The sequence below is a fragment of the Camelina sativa genome, chromosome 10, assembly GCF_030686135.1.
Source record: "Camelina sativa cultivar CO46 ecotype springtype chromosome 10, ASM3068613v1".
In the NCBI taxonomy this organism is placed as follows: Eukaryota; Viridiplantae; Streptophyta; class Magnoliopsida; order Brassicales; family Brassicaceae; genus Camelina; species Camelina sativa.
In genome coordinates, this window is record NC_141889.1 from 4,349,248 (window position 1) to 4,369,501 (window position 20,254).

Sequence of the window (20,254 nt, forward strand, 5' to 3'; positions counted from 1 at the left end):
GGTAAATATTATTTTCACAAGTAGAAGAAGAAAAGACAAAAATAAAATAAAATAAAAAAATAGGTAGAAGAGAATGACCAAACACATATCATGGGGTAACCATCGAAATTTCCATTTCTTCTAAGTATAATAAAGTATTTTCAATATATCCCTATATATTTTAGAGTCCATGTCTCCATGATGTCTAAGAGCTTCTTCCTTATGAATATAGGTAAGGTTGGGTGGGAAAAGTAAACCTAAGCTTTCGGTGTAAAATGCCAATTTTCGTATTATTATTATTATTTTTTTTTCAAAAGTGTTAAAAAAGAAACAACTCAAAGCAATCAGTTCAGTTGCCATAAACTTGTCACGTTTTGTCTCGATCCATTTCAAATATTATTTTTTATTCTCTTTTATGCATATGATTAAACTAATTTCTATTGGTACTTAGGTAGATAAAAAAAAAAAAAAAGAAGAATTCCGGTTCAATTTAGATAATGGTTTACTCAAAATGGAAAAACAACTAAATCGGTTTTGTTATTTCTAAAATTATCAAACCGGACAGAACTCGAAAACTCAAACATTAGTCGCAACTCAAAAGCTCCAATCTATCTATAACAACAATGTTACTTTTGTCAATGTATAGTTGTAATGACATCTACGAGCAAAAAGGCTATAAAATAAATAAATAAAGACTCTTTAATATCAAAATTAGGTGGCGCGAAAATAACGCCCTCTTTCTCTCTCTTTGATCTCTCTCTCTCTCTCTCTTTGATCTCTCTCTCTCTCTCTCTCTCTCTCTGGCACCCAAATCTCTCTCCCTGAATCGTCCGAACAATTCTATCTCCGGCGTTTGCTTTTTTTTTTTTTTATAGAAATATATTTTAATCCACACGACCATTCTTCATTATCGGCGAAACTTTTTGTTGACGGTGGTGTTAATCAATTCCGATCGCGTTCGTATATCCCAATTGTGATCTCGAAGCCTATCACGGGAACCTTTTTCGTATCCTTACGGGTAAGATTTTTAATTTTCCGACCTCAGATTCATCGGATCTCTAAACTTTAGCTTCTACATTTGTGTGTAACAATCCCAATTTTGATTATTTTTTAAACAAAATCGGAAGAACCCTAGAGTTTCTGGGTAATACCTAATTACTGCGATCTGAGATTGATTTTGTTAGAAATAAAAAAAGGAAATGACTTTGGTTTTGATTCTAATTTCTAATTTTTCATAAAAGTTACTAAATTTTGATGATCGAATAAACGAGTCTGTGTCATAGAGAGACACAGGTCGTGTCAGTATCTGACAAATTTCACTTTTGGATTCTTCGTCAGAACCATCTCATTGTTTCCACTCAGAACCAGAAAAAGTTTGTGTTTTGTTTTTTCAATCCTTCCCATTGTTTCTCTCCCTTCATCCTTCACTTTCTCGATAAAACTTTTCTCAATTTCATCAATCAATCAATCACACCCGGTGATTTGCTCTCGGAGAGTGGGCACTGGTTCTTGATTCTTCAATCCACGTGGTCCCTTATCTGGAGAAAACACCAAAATTATCTGTCAATTGTCCATTTTTGCTAATTGGTTAAATGTGTTTCTTAAACTACTACTACTACTTACTAAAAATCATTACAATGTGACACTAACTAGTTTTATTAAAATCTCTAGCTGCTTAAATTTAGTAAGTTTACTGTTTGGAAGGTGTTGTGATAAAAGGGAGTTTCTTTTGAGGTGTTGTGATGTTGATGGAAAGAAGATGAAGTTTTGGTCTCTTTAGAGATTGAACCTATATCACACCATTTAATTTTCCAGCACATATCTCACCATGGCACTGCCATGACAAAGACACTGCAAAAGATTCTTCCTCTGTTTCATTTTCGATTTAATAAAAAAAATATCCCCTGATGTTGTGAATCTGCAACTAACTAGTTAGAACTTGACCCACCTTTCTCTCTTGGTTGACCACTGTTTTTTTTTCAAACTTTCTTATCCCTTTCCATTGTTAGTTCTCAGCACCTTCTTGGTTTTCTAGTTTGCATTTGGTTCTGCTTTTGTTTCTTAGTTTGTTACCCTTTTTGAATTGGATAATCCATGTTGGAGTCTTGATATGGGTTTCTGTTGTAAAGGTAGAATCTTTTTTACTTTTGTTTATCTGGGCTGGTTTATTATTCTTTGCTCTTTTCTTCGCATGGCCTATCTGTGAGGTATCTTACCTTTTCTCCTGTGTTTTGGTTTTCTTGCAGAATAAAGGGACTGCTTTTACAGCAACTGGAGCTTTTTTAATTGTTTAGCTCGAATGCATAACTAAACGAGAGGCATGAACTGCTAAATCCAATCAATGCAAGTTTGGTTTTGTGAGCTTGAATGGACGTAGCTACAGATACTACAAGGCGGCGTCTTGTTCCATCAGAGAAGAATAATGCAGTTCCTGTCAGTCGCCGTCCTCGAACGTCTGAGTTCAGTTCAAGATACAGATCACCTACGCCAACCAAAACGGGGCGATGCCCTTCCCCAAGCGTCACAAGGCCAACCGTGTCTTCAAGCTCTCAATCCGTGGTTGCGAAAAGAGCAGTTTCAGCAGAGAGGAAGCGTCCTTCAACACCTCCTTCTCCTACTAGTCCCTCCACACCGATACGTGACTTGTCTATAGACTTACCAGCTTCATCTAGGAGGCTCTCTACAGGTCGTTTGCCTGAAAGCTTATGGCCTTCCACTATGAGAAGCCTCAGTGTTTCGTTTCAGTCGGATTCGGTTTCTGTCCCTGTTAGTAAAAAGGAGAAACCAGTTAGTAGTTCTTCGGTTGATCGGACATTGAGACCTTCTTCGAATATAGCTCAAAAGCAGAAGGCTGAAACGACCCCTGTATCAAGGAAACCTACGCCAGAGAGGAAAAGAAGTCCATTGAAAGGGAAGAATAATGTGTCTGATCTTTCAGAGAACTCGAAACCTTCAGATGGTCCTCATAGTCGGTTGATAGAACAGCATCGGTGGCCTAGTAGAATTGGTGGAAAGATCACTTCGAATTCCTTGAACAGAAGCTTGGATCTTGGGGATAAGGCTTCAAGGGGTCTACCAACTTCAGGGCCTGGAATGGGGCCGTCTCTTAGAAGAATGTCACTACCTTTGTCCAGCAGTTCGAGACCTTTGCATAAAACTTCGAGTAACACATCTAGTAATGGTGGATTGTTGTCTCCAACAAAGTCGGAAGATAATAACATAGCTCGATCTTCTGGGGATCAAAGACTTTTGTCTTCAGGGTCGTTAGATAGAGAAACCTTAGCAACGGCTGTAGCTAGGTTGCATCCATTGTCTGCTCCTGGATCTCGCCCAGCTTCACCAAGTAGAACATCGTTTTCGTCTTCATCGTCTCTTTCTAGAGGCATGAGTACTTCGAGAGGAGTGAGTCCAGCGAGAGGAATAAGCCCTTCAAGAGGATTGAGTCCTACAAGAGGTTTAAGTCCTTCGAGAGGGTTAATTCCTTCGCGTGGCACAAATACCTCCTGTTTTGCTCGACCATCAACTCCACCTTCAAGAGGGGTAAGTCCTTCACGGATAAGACAAACCAGCACTTCCACACAATCCAGTACCACAACTTCAGTGCTCAGCTTCATCACGGATGTCAAGAAAGGCAAAAAAGCAAGCTACATCGAAGATGTTCATCAACTGCGCCTGCTCCACAATAGATACTTACAGTGGCGGTTTGCAATTGCACGAGCTGAATCTGTAATGTATATTCAAAGATTAACTTCCGAGGTATATAACATTTCCGTCCTCTCTAACATGACCGTTGCTTCAACTGATTGATCTAAAGACGTCTGAAAATTGAAGTTTTGACTTCAGGAAACCTTATTCAATGTGTGGCATGCGATATCAGAACTACAGGATGATGTGACTAGGCAAAGGATTGGCTTACAACAGCTAAATCTAGAGATCAAACTCAACTCACTATTAAACAATCAGGTAGGTTCTCTCTCTACGTTATATACTGGCTTTGCATTTATCAGATCATCCAATGCTTATGCATAAATATGTCCACAGATGGCGAGCCTTGAAGATTGGGCCACACTTGAAAGAGACCATGTTAGTTCTTTAGTTGGAGCCATTGCAGATTTAGAAGCAAATACTCTCCGACTTCCAGCGACTGGAGGAACAAAAGTATATATTCTTACTTCTGCGAACACTCATGGAAACTTAAGTTTAGAAGATCAAGAATAATAGTTATCATTTATAACTTCTCTTACTACAGGCGGACGTCGAATCTTTGAAAACAGCTATGTCCTCGGCCCTCGATGTAATGCAGGCTATGGGATCGTCCATTTGTTCTTTACTCTCAAAGGTGAGACCTTCTATAAAAATCTGTTTTTTTTTTTGCAAATCTATCGTCTTGACATAACTCTCAAGCGGGTGCATTGCTCTTTATGATTTGTATTCGCAGGTGGAGGAGATGAACAAAATGGTCACCGAACTAGCTGCTGTAGTTACAAAAGAGAGTTCTATGCAAGGAAAATGCGAAGATCTTCTGGCCGCAACCGCGATCATGCAGGTAACCAAGAAAAAATCCAATAATTTAATGAAAAACTGATTGTGATAAATTGAATTTAAACCGAGATATGATCGCATGGAACAGATAGAAGAGTGTAGTCTGAGGACTCATCTGATACAAACTAAGCGAGAAGGAGAAAATGCAGTGGAGACTCCTCCATTGTTGCCATTAAGCAAATTTCCATGGCCATGATGATGAATAACAAAAGCTTACAGTTACTACACGTTCAACACTGAATCACCTGTAAATTGCTCTTTGATGCCAACATTTCTCTTGTCGAGATCCTTTTTTGATCTTTGCTTGTTGAAGTTTTCTTCTTCGTTTTTGGGTATGAAACAGTAGCGTAGGAAGAGAAAAAGGAAGTGAAAGATCACGAGTTCGAAAGTCTTAGGATATATAAGAACAGGAAATTTAATTGTTCACTTGTAATCTCTGATGTGGGTTTTTATTACAGTATATAGAGTTTAGAAATCACTAACAAAAACATAATCGTATCTCCTCTTCACCTAAATAATAAAACTGATGTTAAAATTGGTTCTCGAGTTGCTTATACTTAACAGTTGACACTTGACACGATCAAAAATATTAAGTTATAAAATAATACTAATGTTTTAAATTTGATGTTGTGTCGTGTTCTTTGAAAAAAGGCAAAACACGGCAAATGCTACTACGGACCGTATCGGCCGCCACGGCCGAGACAACGGTCGCAAGCAAAAACAACTTTCTTGATCTCTTCAAAAGATCAACTTCTGTATCTCACCTTGCCCAAACACATGCTCAGATCATTCTTTATGGCTTCCGAAACGATATCTCATTGCTCACCAAGCTTACCCAACGACTCTCAGACCTCGGCGCCATTTACTACGCACGCGACCTTTTCCTCTCCGTTAGAAGACCTGACGTGTTCCTTTTCAACGTCCTCATGCGCGGCTTCTCCGTTAACGAGTCGCCTCACTTTTCGCTCTCTGTGTTCGCTCACCTGAGGAAATCCACTGATCTCAAGCCCAACAGCTCAACCTACGCCTTCGCTATCTCGGCTGCTTCTGGGTTTCATGACGAGAGAGCTGGCTGTGTTATTCATGGTCAAGCCGTCGTTGATGGGTGTGACTCAGAATTGCTTCTTGGGTCGAACATTGTCAAGATGTACTTCAAGTTTTGGCGAGTCGGAGATGCTAAGAAGGTGTTCGACAGAATGCCTGAGAGGGACACAATTTTGTGGAACACGATGATCTCTGGGTACCGAAAGAATGAAATGTATGAGGAAGCTATTCAGGTTTTCAGGGATTTGATCAGTGAGAGTTGTATACGTTTGGACACAACAACTCTGCTTGATATTCTCCCCGCTGTTGCAGAGTTGCAGGAGCTGAGACTCGGGATGCAAATCCATAGTCTTGCCACAAAAACTGGCTGCTACTCCCACGATTATGTTCTTACCGGTTTCACTATACTCAAAGTGTGGAAAGATTAAAATGGCAAGTACTCTGTTTCGTGAGTTTCATAGACCAGATGTAGTAGCTTACAACGCAATGATTCATGGGTACACATCCAATGGGGAGACCAAGCTCTCCTTAAGCCTGTTTCAAGAGCTGTTGCTATCAGGAAAAAGGTTGAACTCAAGCACGCTAATGAGTCTGATCCCTGTCTCTGGTCATCTTATGCTTGTATATGCCATTCATGGTTACAGCTTGAAATCAAATTTCCTGTCTCATACATCTGTCTCAACCGCGTTTATTACGGTTTACAGTAAATTGAATGAGATAGAATCAGCCCGGAAGCTTTTTGATGAAGCTCCGGACAGAAGCTTGCCATCTTGGAATGCAATGATATCGGGTTACACCCAAAACGGTTTGACAGAGGACGCAATATCTCTCTTTAGAGCAATGCAGAAGTCTGAGTTCAGTCCAAACCCTACCACTATAACATGTATTCTGTCGGCTTGTGCACAGCTAGGAGTGTTGAGTTTGGGAAAATGGGTACATGATTTAGTTAAGAGCACAGATTTTGAGTCTAGCATATATGTGTCTACAGCTTTGATTGGTATGTATGCAAAGTGCGGAAGCATTGGGGAAGCACGCCGGTTGTTTGACTTGATGCCGAGGAAGAATGAAGTTACATGGAACACAATGATTTCTGGTTATGGGCTTCATGGACATGGACAAGAAGCTCTGAGTATCTTCTCTGAGATGTTGAATTCGGGCATTCCACCAACACCAGTCACTTTCCTCTGCGTTCTTTACGCTTGTAGTCATGCTGGCCTTGTCAAAGAAGGTGATGATATATTCAATTCCATGATCCACCGGTATGGTTTTGAACCATCAGTCAAGCATTACGCTTGTGTGGTTGATATTCTTGGCCGAGCAGGACACTTACAGAGAGCATTGAAGTTTATAGAGGAAATGCCAATTGAGCCTGGTCCATCTGTGTGGGAGACACTGCTAGGAGCTTGTAGGATTCATAAAGACACAAACCTCGCCCGAACAGTCTCTGAGAAACTGTTTGAGCTAGATCCAGACAATGTAGGATACCATGTTTTGCTGTCGAATATTCACTCAGCTGATAGAAACTATCCACAGGCTGCTACGGTTAGACAAACCGCCAAGAATAGGAAACTAGCCAAAGCTCCTGGATATACCTTAATAGAAATAGATGAGACGCCTCATGTCTTCACCTCAGGTGATCAGTCACATCCACAAGTAAAAGCAATCTATGAGAGACTGGAGAAGCTCGAAGGGAAGATGAGGGAAGCTGGGTATCAACCCGAGACTGAGTTGGCCCTGCACGATGTGGAGGATGAAGAAAGGGAGCTCATGGTGAAGGTTCACAGCGAGAGGCTAGCCATTGCCTTTGGACTCATAGCCACTGAGCCAGGAATTGAAATCCGGATCATAAAGAATCTTCGGGTCTGTTTAGACTGTCACACCGCAACCAAACTCATCTCAAAGATTACAGGGAGAGTGATTGTTGTAAGAGATGCCAACCGCTTCCATCACTTCAAAGATGGTGTCTGTTCATGCGGAGATTATTGGTAGTGACTTGTTTTTTGGCCTAGACACTAGTCATCCTGTAACATTATATCACTCATAATCGAAAATTCTTTTATTGACTCGACAAGTTTTGATTACTTGTTGCAATCTATATGACCCTTCCTAGTCTTTTGTTTTAAGAATATCAGAGTCATTTACTTTTTAAAATAATGACTTTGTTAAGGAACATCCTAGTGTGCGCCTGACAGTGCCGGCCCGACATTAACAAGTGCCCTATGCAAAAAAATTAAAAAATGCATTTTTTGTGCTTTAGTTGCTTTAAAATTAAGTTTTCTATAGAAGCCCACAATTTTAAAGGCTTTTCACATATCTAACAAAAACAAAAGGCCTTTTACATATAAGTATTTAGCTCTTATATATATCTCATCCACAAAAAAAGACCTTATTGTTTAAAAGATTTATATGTAAAAAGCCTTCAAAATTAGAGGCCCGAATCCTTGATTTCAGTGGTTTTCCCTGTGGGCCGGGCCTGGCGCCTGAAACAGTTTTATACATGCTCATAATGATTAAACAGTTTTATGTTTAAAAGTACATAAAATTAAATATATAAACATGCTCTTATGTAAAAAAAAAAAAGGGTACATATATAATGAAATCTCTAAACAAAAACATATATAGCACTCTCACTTGGAAGGCACGCATGAAGATCCTTAGATTATCTCTCCTCACGGCGTTCAGAGCTTTTGTTAACTGGCCGTGAGTGGCCCATGAAGAAGATCTATTAGGTCTATTATATCAAGTGAAATAGTGTAAACTACACGACCATCGTCATTGGAAAACTAGCTATAATCTCTCTTCCTTAAACTATTATATTAGTGACTACTCAAATCCTTTTGATTTTATCTTAATGAGCCGATCAAAACATAATTTGTCAAAAAAATTGCATCCTCTCGGACCATCTTGCAGGATTATATGCACACATCTAACATAACTTACCTGAAATGTAAAAACACAGAGTCTCCAAAGTCCAAACGAAGGCTATTTCACTTGATCCAAACGAAGGCTATTAAAAGAATCAGTTTCCAAGGCTTCACGAGCATAGAAGAGAGAAGAATCAATTTCCACGGCTTCACAAGCAAAGCTGACGAATGAATCAGAAATTTTCTCAAACGATTTCTAACATCATAAAATTGAAAATGTATTACATATAATTAAGTATTTTTCAACTAATTTAGTAGATATGATTTTGCATTTATGTAACATCTTACATATATTTTTTAATATGAAAAAGAAAATAACAAAAAAATAAGCAAAACATAAGTAAAATATTTGTACGTATTATGTTTTTATAACACATAAAATAGACTATCAAATATCATATCATCTTTTTTTTTATTGTTACATTAGCATTAAAAAAATATTTTCGTATAAAATTTTAATACAAGTTCTCAAATTTCATGCTGTTTTTCATTTTCCTTTCAAATATCTAATACATTATATAATACTCTATTATTATAAACATATAAATTAAGAAATATGAAATAAGAAGAATTAATAACAAATAAAAATATCATGGATTTTTTAAAGAAAAAGTGAAAACACATTTTCAAACTAAATATATAATCTAGCTAAATAGATATATGACTTTATAACTTTTTATTATTTTGTGACCTTGGACAAATATATTTTTCAATACACATGAAGCATGACATTCGACAGAACCAAAAGCTACGTTAATTCGCTCATGACAATCGTGCCATTATTGGGATATGTGGGAGTTGGACTTTACATAAGTGAGAGCCTTGCAGAGTTACTGAGATTACCGATCGCTTTTATTACCGGCTCTCTCTCTCCAGTCTTCAGGCAGCCACCTTTGCTAGGTCGTGGGTCTCATCGCCGACCACCAGGTTGAGAGAGCATTTGCCTTCTTTTTCCTCACTTGTCACTACCACATCCGTCACTTGCACCACTATAAACGTCTTCTTGATTTTTGGGTCTTTTACTTTCTTCGTAGAGTGATGAGCGTGTGGAATGGCCACACGTTTCGTGTCGTCTGGTGGGGTAATGGTATCGAGGGCTCCTGATTCACCCAATGATTGTTGGAAAATTTCTGATTCATTCGTCATCTTTGCTTGTGAAGCCGTGGAAATTGATTCTTCTCCCTTCTATGCTCATGAAGCCTTAGAAACTGATTCATTCGTTTAATAGCCTTCGTTTGGATTAAGTGAAATAGCTTTCGTTTGGATCTTGGAGACTCTGTGTTTTTACATTTCAGGTAAGTTATATCAGATGCGTGCATCTAATCCTGCAAGATGGTAATTGTTTTTATAAAATTATGTGTTGATCGGCTCATTAAGATAAAATCAAAAGGGTTTGAGTCACTAATATAATAGTTCAAGGAAGAGAGATTATAGTTTTCCAATGAGGATGGTCGTATAGTTTACACTATTTCACTTGATATAATAGACCTAATACATCTTCTTCATGGGCCACTCAAGACAACGGCGTTGTTAGTGTTTGACGGCCGGTTAACAAAAGCTCTGAGCACCAAACCGGTGAGGAGAGATAATCTAAGGATATTCATGCGCGTACTTTTGAACATAAAACTGTTTAAACATAAGAGCATGTATAAAACTGTTTCAGGCGCACCGTAGGATGTTCCGGTCCTTAACAAAGTCATTATTTTAAAAAGTAAATGACTCTGATATTCTTAAAACAAAAGACTAGGAAGGGTCATTAAAGTCTTCCTATATACATTTCTCATATCTAAAATAAAGAAAATTCAGATAAACATTTGATAAGATATATATTTTTGTTGAATCAGAGACTAGCCAGAGAACAATGTTAAAAGACATTTTCTTTCTTCTCTATTTCTAACTCTGTTCTCACGTAGTTTCATATCTAGCTAAGAGAATAATAGTAATTCGATATCCTTATCTCCGAGCATTTCAAGTTATCGAAGCCGCAAACAAAGCCATCATCTTCAAGGTAAGAGCTTCTTGAGGAAACGGTTCCGTCATCTCACAACCCAGAAGACACACATGTGTTTATTTATTCGATATATTTCCTTTCTTCAGTTCAAAACTTAGGTATTACATAAAAAGTCGAGGAATATCTTACTTTTCTTATAAAAAAAAAAAAAGGTTATATGGCCCGAGAGGTAATAATTGTTTACAAATTTATGTTGTGAGGCCTAGCCATTGCCTTTGGAGTCATAGCCACTGAGCCAGGAACTGAAATCCGAATCATAAAGAATCTTTGGGTGTGATTTAGACAAGACTGTCACACCGCAACCAAACTCATCTCAAAGATCACAGAGATGCCAACTGCTTCCATCACTTATGGTGTCTATTCGACTGTTCATGCGGACATTATTGGTAGTGACCTGTTTCTGGCCCCAACACAAGTCAAACTCTACTCATTCTTTTCTGACTCAACAAGTTTTGATTACTTGTTACAATCTATTTGACTATGTTTAAATGTTGAAAACTTAAGGTATACAAAAAAGTGTTGAGGGAAGATCTTACATTCGAATAAAATCTATTTCTATGGTTACAGATACATGGGAAGTGTAACCAGCATAGTAGAAAGAAGAACTATACATAAATTTATCAAACTCCCTGAATATTTACCAGATATCATATCTTCAGACAATTATGCCTAGCACTCCAATCTTTATCCGGTGATTAATTTGATATCAGACAATTGCGTATCATATATCTTGCGTTGCTGTTATACCTGCTGCTCTAACTTCATCATCCGCTGGCTTTTTCTTCTTTTTTGAGGGCGCTTCTTGCACTTTCCGAATAAGTTCCTTGTTTGGCACCAAGACGATAAACAAATTTCTGTCCCGGAAGTTTTTGCTCTCCTCAGTTCCAAGCTGCAGGATGTTGACAAACACGATCCATTCAGGTGGGGCAATTCACATGCCAATTCAATACCAAACTTCAATAAGAAAAAAGAGTAGAGGACAATACAGACCTCTCCTATTTCAGTCTGAAAACGTCTAAGGAGCTCAATAGCTATATTTCTAAACTCGTTTTCCCGGCCTTTCATGTTCACAATCACTTTAACCTGAGTTCATTACAAGAGTCACAGCAGTATAATGTAATCAGAATGGACAGAACTCGCCCTAAAATATTCCGGTACTAACGCAGAAAAAGTAAATGGGAACAACCTTGTCACCATCTTGCAAGAACTTCCGAGCTGCTCTCATGCGTACAGAATAGTCATGCTGATCGATGTTATAACTACCGTAGAAACAAAAATCAGAAACCTTTTGAAAAGAAGCAGTTCTATACAAAGTCATCACAATGCATAATGGCACAAACAAAAGAGAGGCTCATATTTATTTACCCCATTTTAAGCTCCTTCAAGTCCATGCGAGTAGCTGACATATAAGAACAAAGCTTCGGTTACACAATCCATTCAGCCATGTAAATACGACACAAGTAAGTGAGCTTATAGTTTTAACATTATCTTCCAGTTAATAAGCAGAGAAGGATGATCATATACTTTTCTTCTGCTGTTCCTTTTTCCTCTTTTGCTGTTCGTATCTGTATTTACTGATAATGAGACAAAAAGGAAAAGAATCATTCCCCTCTATACACAATCCATATGGTACAAATTATCATTCTTTAGATAATAGTATACCTGTAATCCATCATTTTGACAACCGGAGGATCTGCATCCGGCGAAAGAATCACCTGAAAACCAATTCCGGCGTACGAGATACTTATTGATAATAATACTAAGATAGATAAAGATTCCAAAAGAAACACAAACCAGATCAAGCTCAGCTTCTTCAGCTCTTCGAACCGCTTCATCTTTGGAAACTAAACCAATCTACAAAACAAAGAAACAAAAAATATATGATTGGTTCTGTTTTTAGCTGAAATCAAAAGTTGTATAACTCTAAGAGACACTTCAATTACCATGTTCTGCTGATCATCAATAAGCCTAACAGTGGCTGACCTACTCAATTTGAAAATTATCAGTACTATACATCAGAATCATATCAAAATTTCATTAATCCAGTGAAAGTTTCCAAATTTACCTGATAGCTGAGATATCAAGCGCATCATCATCCTCTGATTCTTTCTGCCTACCTCTCCTATCTCCGGGAAAGCGAGCACCTCCGCCGCCACCACCATAACGGCAGGTGATAACAGGGCAACGACGATGATAAGGGGAGAGAGAAACAATAGACAGTTCGGCTACTAGATAGAATCTGAGACCAAAGAGCTTAGATTTAACAGAGGATGTACGATGCGACACCGTTTTACTTTTGATGGCTCCGGCGGCGAGAATGGCGTTGAATCCGACAGTGCTCGTGATCACAGCCATGGCTCTCTCTCTCTACCAATTTGACAGATCAGATTCAGAAGGAAACAAAAAAAAAATCATCTTATCCAGAATATTACACACACCAGACTGAAAAAGATCTAATTTTTAAAAAAGATTTTGCCTTTTTTTTTTTGATAATTGAAACAGAGAAATTGTGAATTAGCTTATTGATTAGAAAGTGACATACAGTATTATGTAATGTACTTTTTGTTCTGCTTCGCGTAAGCATAAAAATTAATTTTATCTTTGAGAATGTGATTGATGTGCTCTCTACTTTTAATAGTACAATATCACTAATAGTAATAACAAAAACATTAATTTTTTGGTCATATTTTAGGTTTGTTCAGAATTTAATTCAAGTGAAAGTGATAATTTCTTTTATTCACTAATAAAGCAGCAGTAAAGTTATTATATTACAACAAATTTATACATTAGTATCAGTATTTTTAAATAACAATGGTTTAATGTTTAATTTAATCATGTTTTCTAAAATGGTTTAGCTTTTTTTTTTTTTTTTTTTTTGGCCCAAACCCTAAAAAAATGGTTGGGCATGCTAAAAAGAACAATAAAAACAGCTTCAACGCTCTGCGCCGCGCTCTCTCTCTTTCTCTCTTTCTCTCTTCTCTCTTCCTCTCAAACTCTCTCTCAGGTAAAGCAAAAGCATTCTCAGATTCAATACTTCTTTCGCATTGCTAGACGTCATCATTGTTCTTCCTTTTTCCAATAGCTCTGTCTCGATTGATAAAACTTTTACTGTCTGCGTATTTGTAGCAACTTTACCATCTAGATTAAGTTGTGTGCTGATTCAATCTGTAATACTTTGTTGTGTCGAGTTGATTGCTGTGTGTGACAGTGATTTAGTGGGTTTTGTTTGCAGTTTCTTCAGAACCGACTCTGTTTCTGTCCTTTCCTTTTTACCGTGAACGAAAGATTCGAGTGATGCAGCAAGGTGAATCTGTGTTGAGCTTGAGGCCTGGAGGTGGTCGTGGAGGAAGTAGACTCTTTGCCCCACGCTCTTCCTTATCTTCTTCCTCAGATCTTACCAATGGCGGAGACGCTCCTTCTTTTGCCGTTAAGGTTGATAAATCCTCTGTTTTTGTTGTTGTTGTGTGTTGATTTTTTTTAATGTTGTCACGTTCTTATGAGTTAGATGAGCTGTAAATTTTGAGGGGTGGATTCGTTCTTGTGGTATTGAATTGGTTTGTGGATAAAGTTTGGATCTTTTATAGCTGATTCTTATTGGTTGAGAGTTAATGTTTTTTTTGTATGTTGAACATCATGCAATCTGTCCTAATTCTTGGTGGGGCGCTTAAACGATGTGACCTTGCTGTAAATGTGGACATAAATCAATACTTGTAGGCTTTTTAGGTGGGCATTCTATTAGTTTTTGATGCTCATAAAGGACCTACATATATAACTGATGTACTATTGATTTGAGCTCACTCGTTCAAAATCTAATCTTGTTTTTCATCTGTCGTTTTGAATTCTGAGGTTGAAGTTTAATGACTTGTATATGTTTTGTAGAGAGGAGACTCACGGTTTGAGGGTCGTGAGCTTTTGAGGTTCACCCGAGAACAGCTGCTTCAGCTTAGAGAGGTAATTACTTACTTTTCATGCGTAGATTAGTCAAGTTGCTTTTTTGGTTTCTATGTTTTACTCAGAGAGGTAATAATTATGTGCTATGCTCTGAATTAACTGTCTCATACTGGTTAGCATCCTTGAGGTCCAAGATGATTCTTGATGTAGGTTCTTTATGATTATATACCCTTGAACTTAGTCATTAACCATTTTTTGTTATGCAGGCGATCCAAGTCTCTGATGAAATCCTGAAGCTCAGTCAGGAGATTTCATCTGATCTTTTTGGCGAAGAGCAGAGCTGGAGCCACTCAGAAAGTAAGGTGAGTGGTTTCCTCTTCCCCCTCTTCCCTCTGTTTTTCATTTTATTGTCTACATTTGTCGATAAACCAAGGACACTTGACTAATTTATTATGTTGCTAGCATCAGATTTTATACCCTCCTTCTTGTTTGTTGTTTTCAGCTTGCAAATCCACTCCAGAATCGTTTCACAGAGCCTGACAACCGCGATTGGCACAGTCGTGCACCAATTGCTTCCCCAAGTAAAGAAAAGTCAAGGGATGACCAACGCGAACCTAGAAATGCGCATACTGGATCAATTCAAGGAGTAAGTGTTGACTATTCTGACACTTTATTGAGACAATACCTTAGTTTTCTTTTGTGTTGTTATGGCTTGTAACTCACATGATAACTTACTGAAACAGTCTGGCCCTCCTCCTGCGCTGGTGAAAGCAGAAGTCCCATGGTCGGCTAGAAGAGGAACGCTATCAGAAAAGGACCAAGTCCTCAAGACCGTGAAAGGGTATTGCATCCTTCTTCATGACTATAATGAATGTTTGTCTTTTTGTTTGGGATTATTTGCTTTATATAGTTGACTGATTCATCTAATTCTACTTCTCTCTAGTATTCTGAACAAGCTGACTCCTGAGAAGTACGATCTCCTCAAAGGTCAATTAATTGACTCTGGTATCACTTCTGCAGAAATTCTAAAGGTATTCCAAGTTCCGTGTTCATTGGTTTGTTTGTAACTCTCTTTTCATGGCCTGATTTTTTTTTATCTCTAAACTCAGGGAGTGATACAGCTGATATTTGAGAAGGCTGTACTCGAGCCCACATTTTGTCAGATGTACGCTCTTTTGTGTTGTGACATCAATGGAAAGCTCCCTTCGTTTCCATCGGAGGAAGCTGATGGAAAAGAAATAACATTCAAAAGAGTGCTTTTGAATAATTGCCAAGAAGCATTTGAAGGCGCTCACATGTTGAAGGAAGAAGTCAGACGGATGACTGATCCAGAGCAAGAAATGGAACGAAGGGACAAGGAAAGAATGGCGAAGCTACGAACACTAGGAAATATTCGTTTAATTGGTGAACTTCTGAAGCAGAAAATGGTGCCCGAGAAGATAGTTCATCACATCGTTCAAGTATTATGAGTTGCACTTTGCTTTAGTACCTTTAATGTATTGCATGTAATACTTCGTCTGTAGAGCTCATGGTAAATTTTTGTCTGGTTACAGGAGCTTTTAGGACAGGACAATAAAGCTTGCCCAGGGGAGGAAGATGTAGAGGCTCTCTGTCAGTTTTTCATCACCATCGGGAAACAACTAGATGAGAGTCCAAGATCACGGGGTATAAACGACATGTACTTCTTGCGTTTGAAGGAACTAGCAATGCATCCGATGCTTCCGCCACGCATGAGATTTATGGTCCGTAATGTTATTGATCTGCGAGTTAACAAGTGGGTACCAAGGCGTGAGGAGGTAAGAATTTATAGTACCTGTTCTTATGTGTGATTACTTACAGAGTTACCTATATGTGCTTACGTTTTGTTCTTGCTGTGTAAAATGGCAGATGAAAGCCAAGAAAATCACTGAGATTCATTCCGAGGCTGAAAAGAATCTTGGGTTGCGCCCCGGTGCCATGGCGAATATGAGAAATAATAACAATCGTAGTGGTGCTGATGCCAGTGGAGCTGAAAATTTTGGTTCTGGAAACTTCCTTGGACGTTCGGGTACTGGAGGAATGATGCCCGGCATGCCAGGCGCTAGGAAGATGCCAGGGATGCCTGTAACAGATGATGATGGTTGGGAGATGGCACGGTCCCGTTCCATGCCCAGAGGCAATAGGCAGAATCCACATCCCACTGGGCGTGTGAAGTCTCCGGTTATCATTGACAAGTCACTGTCGTTTAATTCAAGGCTGCTACCTCAGGGCAGTGGAGGTCTTATGAACGGTAGACCAAGTGCCCTTTTGCAAGGTAATGGTGCTCAATCGCCTAAACCTGTTCCTTCCCCGACCAGACCAACAGTTGAGAAGCCACAGCCACAACCACAGCCAAAGGAGGTGGTTCCTCCTACAGCTACTAGCTTGAACACAGGAGAGCTCAGTAGAAAGACCAAGTCGCTTTTGGAAGAATATTTCAATGTCCGTCTATTGGCTGAGGCACTACAATGTGTAGAGGAACTGAAAAGCCCGTCTTACCATCCTGAGCTCGTCAAGGAAGCTATCTCCCTCGGCTTGGATAAGAACCCGCCCTGCGTTGAAGCAGTGGCCAAACTCTTGGAACATCTCGTCTCTAAGAACGTTCTAACTCCTAAAGACATAGGGAACGGTTGTCTGCTTTACGGGTGTATGCTCGATGACATTGGGATCGATCTACCAAAAGCGCCAAACAACTTTGGGGAGATCCTTGGTAGTTTGGTTATGGCCAAAGCATCGGATTTTGAGTTGGTGAAAGAGATTCTAATGAAAATGGAAGACGAGTGGTTCAAGAAAGCAGTCTTGGAAGCTGTGATAAGGAGTGTTAGTGAGTCTCTGCTGGCTACGCAAGCAGCTGAGGTTGAGGCTTGCCGTAGTTTGGTGTAGTTTTTCATCTCAATAGATCAGTTTAAGACCTACGCTCCCCGGAAAAAAAAGACAGGTGAGATCTTTCATGAAATCATTTAAATGTTAAGTACATCATACTTGTAATCGAGATTAGATTCAATCTTGTTACTCTGTTTTGTTTTTCTTGATTTGTGTTTTATATTTTTGGTGCCTTAGTTCATTTTTGTTCAAGATGAGGAAAAAAAGGGAATATGTTAAATTGTACTCGTTATTTGGAATGAAAAAAGTTTAATTTACATATCAAGTATTTTTTTTACAAGAAGTTAGTCGAAGAAAATGTGAGTATTTTTAATCGACCATGGATCGTGACAAAATGTCTCTTGTGACAGTAAGAGATTTCCCCAAAATAAATAAAAAAACATGAATGAGCTGTCATGATTACCTCATCATCACAATGCCTAGTCGTTGGAAGATCTCCTTCTTTTTGGTTGTGTGCACGAAGTAGAGAGTGAACCCCTCTTTCCCCATGATTCTATAAATTACACACACACCCACAAGTTCAAAAACAAGATAAATATTATTTTCTTCAACTCATTTTAATTGAAAAAGAAGATGAGGACTCCTTCTCTTCTTGGTTGGTTCTTGATCATCTCCTTATTGTTACTCTCTCAATCTCTCATTATTTCATGCGAGACTTATGGAAGCAAGATCGTTCCTTTGGGTCGGAAACTAGTTGAACATGGAGAGAACGCGTATGAGTCTAACGGTCAACACCATGATCACCTTCGAGTTTTTGTGAGGAAAAGCAAAAGCAAAAGCAAGAAGAAGAAGAAGGACAAATCATCAGCCACACGAACTCTTCTCTCTAACCCATTTACCTACGTATCTACTGTTGTAAGTTCCTTTGTTTTAGTGCTCGCTGCATTCTAATCTATTTCACCAAGATAATATAGCTTGCGACTTGTATTTGTTTTTCTTCTGTTCGTCAAATGGCTTGAGTTTGCGTGTTTGTTTGACTTGGTGTTTGCGAATGAGTTTAAACTATATTTGTATTGTTTTCCGGCAAAGATTGAGTTTGACTTAAGTTGTTTGTTGTGGTTGTCTAATATTGTGGTTCCACAGTTGGTATTTTTTTTTTTTTTTGATTTAATAAATAATAACTGATTATCTTCAAGAATCGTGATGAAGGAGGAGAAAAGACAGTAGAGAAATTGCCAACATTGAAAAGAAAAAAACAAAAAGAGAGGATAAATTATAATATTTTCATTAAATCTATAGTTGAAATGCATATTAAACCAAAGCTAATGAGAGCGAACATTTGTTAAAAAGTATGTTGTTGATGTCCTTTACTGGTCTTCTAGTTTTAACAGTAGAAGCTAGCTTAGGGGACACGGTTTGAACATATGGTATGAAAATTTTCAATAATGTCATTATTACTTTTTTTTTCTAATCCAATCAAAAAAAGGAAACAAACTTCAACCTCGTCCCATCGGAAAGAAAACAAAAAGGAAACTACATAACAGAACTCGTCGGAAAAAAAGTAAACTATGTAAACTAGGCTCGCTGATTAATTATACATGTAGACATTGAAGTAAGCCGATCGATGATGAGTCTCCTTCCTTACGATTGATCGGAGGAAATGCTAGCATCCTCTGTTACGACTACGTACATCTCCAGTCAATATGATCGAACAAAGATCGCGCTGGTGGATTCTTCAACGACCGCGAAGGATAGTAGCTAGATCTAGTCACTAATGGAATACTAGCTAAACCCACTAGGCACCATTCCGTTCGGCCACTTTTTGCCGTATGTTTGGAAATTCTCAATTCTGTTTCAAATAAGAATACGACAAATACTAACATTTATGCAAAGCACTAGGATTATGATCAAAACCTTAGTATCCTATTATTTTGTTATGTACTTATGTGTTGACTCTCGGAAACTTTCTTTGCTGCTGGCAAAAAAAAACAAAAAAAAGAGGGGTACTTTTCGTTCGTAATTGTAAGTATAACTATAGTTAAATACACTATATTATAGACACGATTCAAAGAAGAAGTCACTCATTTTATGCGATAACAGTTGTATTCCCTAAGTCTAAGATATAAATACTAATTCGTTGCACACAGAATTCTCATTGTAAGATAAACACATATTTATCTGATTTCTTTCTCCAATTTCTTTTGGATCAAATGAGGACTTCACTGGCTTTTTCTTGTTCATTGATTATATTCCTATTGTTACTCTCTCAGCCTTTTGCAATTTCATCTGAAAATCAGGAAAGCTTACCTCAAGTACTGACCACTTGGGGACGAAGGCTTGCACAACACGGTGACTCCAATCCAGTAGATCATCGTGACGTCTCTCTTCGATTTTTCATGAGGAAAGTTCGTGTTGGTGGTGGTGGTCGTCGTACTCACCGTCGTGTCCCTAGTAGTGGCCATGGTGGCGGTGGTGGATCGTCGGCTACTTGTCGACCTTCTCTCTCGATCGCATTGCGTTTTGGTTCCACGGTCTTGAGCTCTATTCTACTGATATTCTTCGCCTTCTAGGTTAACCTTTTTCTTTTTAATTTTGTCTTTCTATTCTATCGTGTGTATCTTGCGAGCTTCTTTTTCTTTTGTGAATTATTTTGTTCATATTGTTATTGTTCTAAATCCTTCTAGTTATGTGACATGATTTGAAACAAAATATTTATTAATTGATGTGTATAGTTTGGATTTGGGTTTGTGATTTGTAATCGAATGCTAATAAATCATTTGAAATTTCTCCAATAGGTTGATAGGACGTACGATAATTTAAGAAAATCTTTTTCATCAAACCTTTAGGTATATAGCTGGAAACAGCTTGTAAACTACTCCCTCTCTCTCACGAAAATAGATTTTTTTAGAATTTTTTTTGTCTATTGATGTTCTGAATATTTTTAATAATTTTTTGTTTTAATAATTATTAATGTTGTAGAGCGTGTATGGAGTGTATTTTTGGACAAAGAAACTGAAAGGAC

General features: G+C 38.2%; 5 protein-coding genes, 1 non-coding gene and 1 pseudogene across 12 annotated transcripts; 6 read left to right on the forward strand and 1 right to left on the reverse strand.

Annotated features, from left to right (window-relative positions):
• Window positions 1-595: 595 nt before the first annotated feature.
• LOC104717118 (AUGMIN subunit 8-like) lies at window positions 596-5,009 on the forward strand. Of its 4 annotated transcripts, none has more exons than XM_010434648.3 (7): window positions 596-997; window positions 2,226-3,735; window positions 3,823-3,942; window positions 4,021-4,137; window positions 4,229-4,318; window positions 4,418-4,525; window positions 4,610-5,009. In XM_010434648.3, the coding sequence occupies exons 2-7, from the start codon at window positions 2,347-2,349 to the stop codon at window positions 4,715-4,717; spliced, it is 1,932 nt and encodes a 643-aa protein (XP_010432950.1). In that variant the 5' UTR covers window positions 596-997; window positions 2,226-2,346; the 3' UTR covers window positions 4,718-5,009. The 4 variants fall into 4 exon arrangements, 2 of the variants coding, with proteins under 2 accessions (XP_010432950.1, XP_019086644.1); XR_015568314.1 differs by having other exon boundaries at window positions 684-997; window positions 3,811-3,942; XM_019231099.2 differs by having other exon boundaries at window positions 697-2,108.
• Window positions 5,010-5,133: 124 nt separating this feature from the next.
• LOC104717119 (pentatricopeptide repeat-containing protein At4g30700 pseudogene) lies at window positions 5,134-7,628 on the forward strand (annotated as a pseudogene).
• A 3,305-nt stretch (window positions 7,629-10,933) lies between these two features.
• On the reverse strand, window positions 10,934-13,103 carry LOC104717121 (translation initiation factor IF3-4, chloroplastic). Of its 4 annotated transcripts, none has more exons than XR_015568316.1 (9): window positions 12,566-13,103; window positions 12,444-12,483; window positions 12,295-12,354; window positions 12,163-12,215; window positions 12,025-12,074; window positions 11,866-11,918; window positions 11,687-11,759; window positions 11,491-11,583; window positions 10,934-11,389 (listed from the first exon to the last, which is right to left on the reverse strand). XR_015568316.1 is itself a non-coding variant. In XM_087468887.1 (9 exons), exons 1-9 carry the CDS (start codon window positions 12,660-12,662, stop codon window positions 11,222-11,224), a joined length of 663 nt encoding a protein of 220 aa, XP_087325013.1. In that variant the 5' UTR covers window positions 12,663-13,103; the 3' UTR covers window positions 10,934-11,221. The 4 variants fall into 4 exon arrangements, 2 of the variants coding, with proteins under 2 accessions (XP_087325013.1, XP_010432952.1); XR_015568317.1 differs by having other exon boundaries at window positions 11,866-11,899; window positions 11,984-12,074; XM_087468887.1 differs by having other exon boundaries at window positions 11,866-11,899; window positions 12,444-12,478.
• Window positions 13,104-13,190: 87 nt separating this feature from the next.
• Window positions 13,191-17,551, forward strand: LOC104717122 (eukaryotic translation initiation factor). The gene is made up of 10 exons (XM_010434651.2): window positions 13,191-13,504; window positions 13,733-13,932; window positions 14,380-14,451; window positions 14,658-14,753; window positions 14,894-15,037; window positions 15,135-15,232; window positions 15,335-15,422; window positions 15,501-15,851; window positions 15,945-16,187; window positions 16,279-17,551. Exons 1-10 carry the CDS (start codon window positions 13,396-13,398, stop codon window positions 17,290-17,292), a joined length of 2,415 nt encoding a protein of 804 aa, XP_010432953.2. The 5' UTR covers window positions 13,191-13,395; the 3' UTR covers window positions 17,293-17,551.
• On the forward strand, window positions 14,165-14,272 carry LOC147935793 (small nucleolar RNA snoR103). Its single transcript, XR_015569832.1, has one exon. It is a non-coding gene; the product is annotated as a small nucleolar RNA snoR103 (small nucleolar RNA).
• A 252-nt stretch (window positions 17,552-17,803) lies between the features above and the next one.
• Window positions 17,804-18,343, forward strand: LOC104717124 (uncharacterized). The gene has a single exon (XM_010434655.3). The coding sequence runs from the start codon at window positions 17,866-17,868 to the stop codon at window positions 18,181-18,183; it is 318 nt and encodes a 105-aa protein (XP_010432957.1). The 5' UTR covers window positions 17,804-17,865; the 3' UTR covers window positions 18,184-18,343.
• A 1,033-nt stretch (window positions 18,344-19,376) lies between these two features.
• On the forward strand, window positions 19,377-19,983 carry LOC104717123 (uncharacterized). Its single transcript, XM_010434654.2, has one exon. The coding sequence runs from the start codon at window positions 19,443-19,445 to the stop codon at window positions 19,800-19,802; it is 360 nt and encodes a 119-aa protein (XP_010432956.1). The 5' UTR covers window positions 19,377-19,442; the 3' UTR covers window positions 19,803-19,983.
• The last annotated feature ends 271 nt before the right edge of the window (window positions 19,984-20,254 follow it).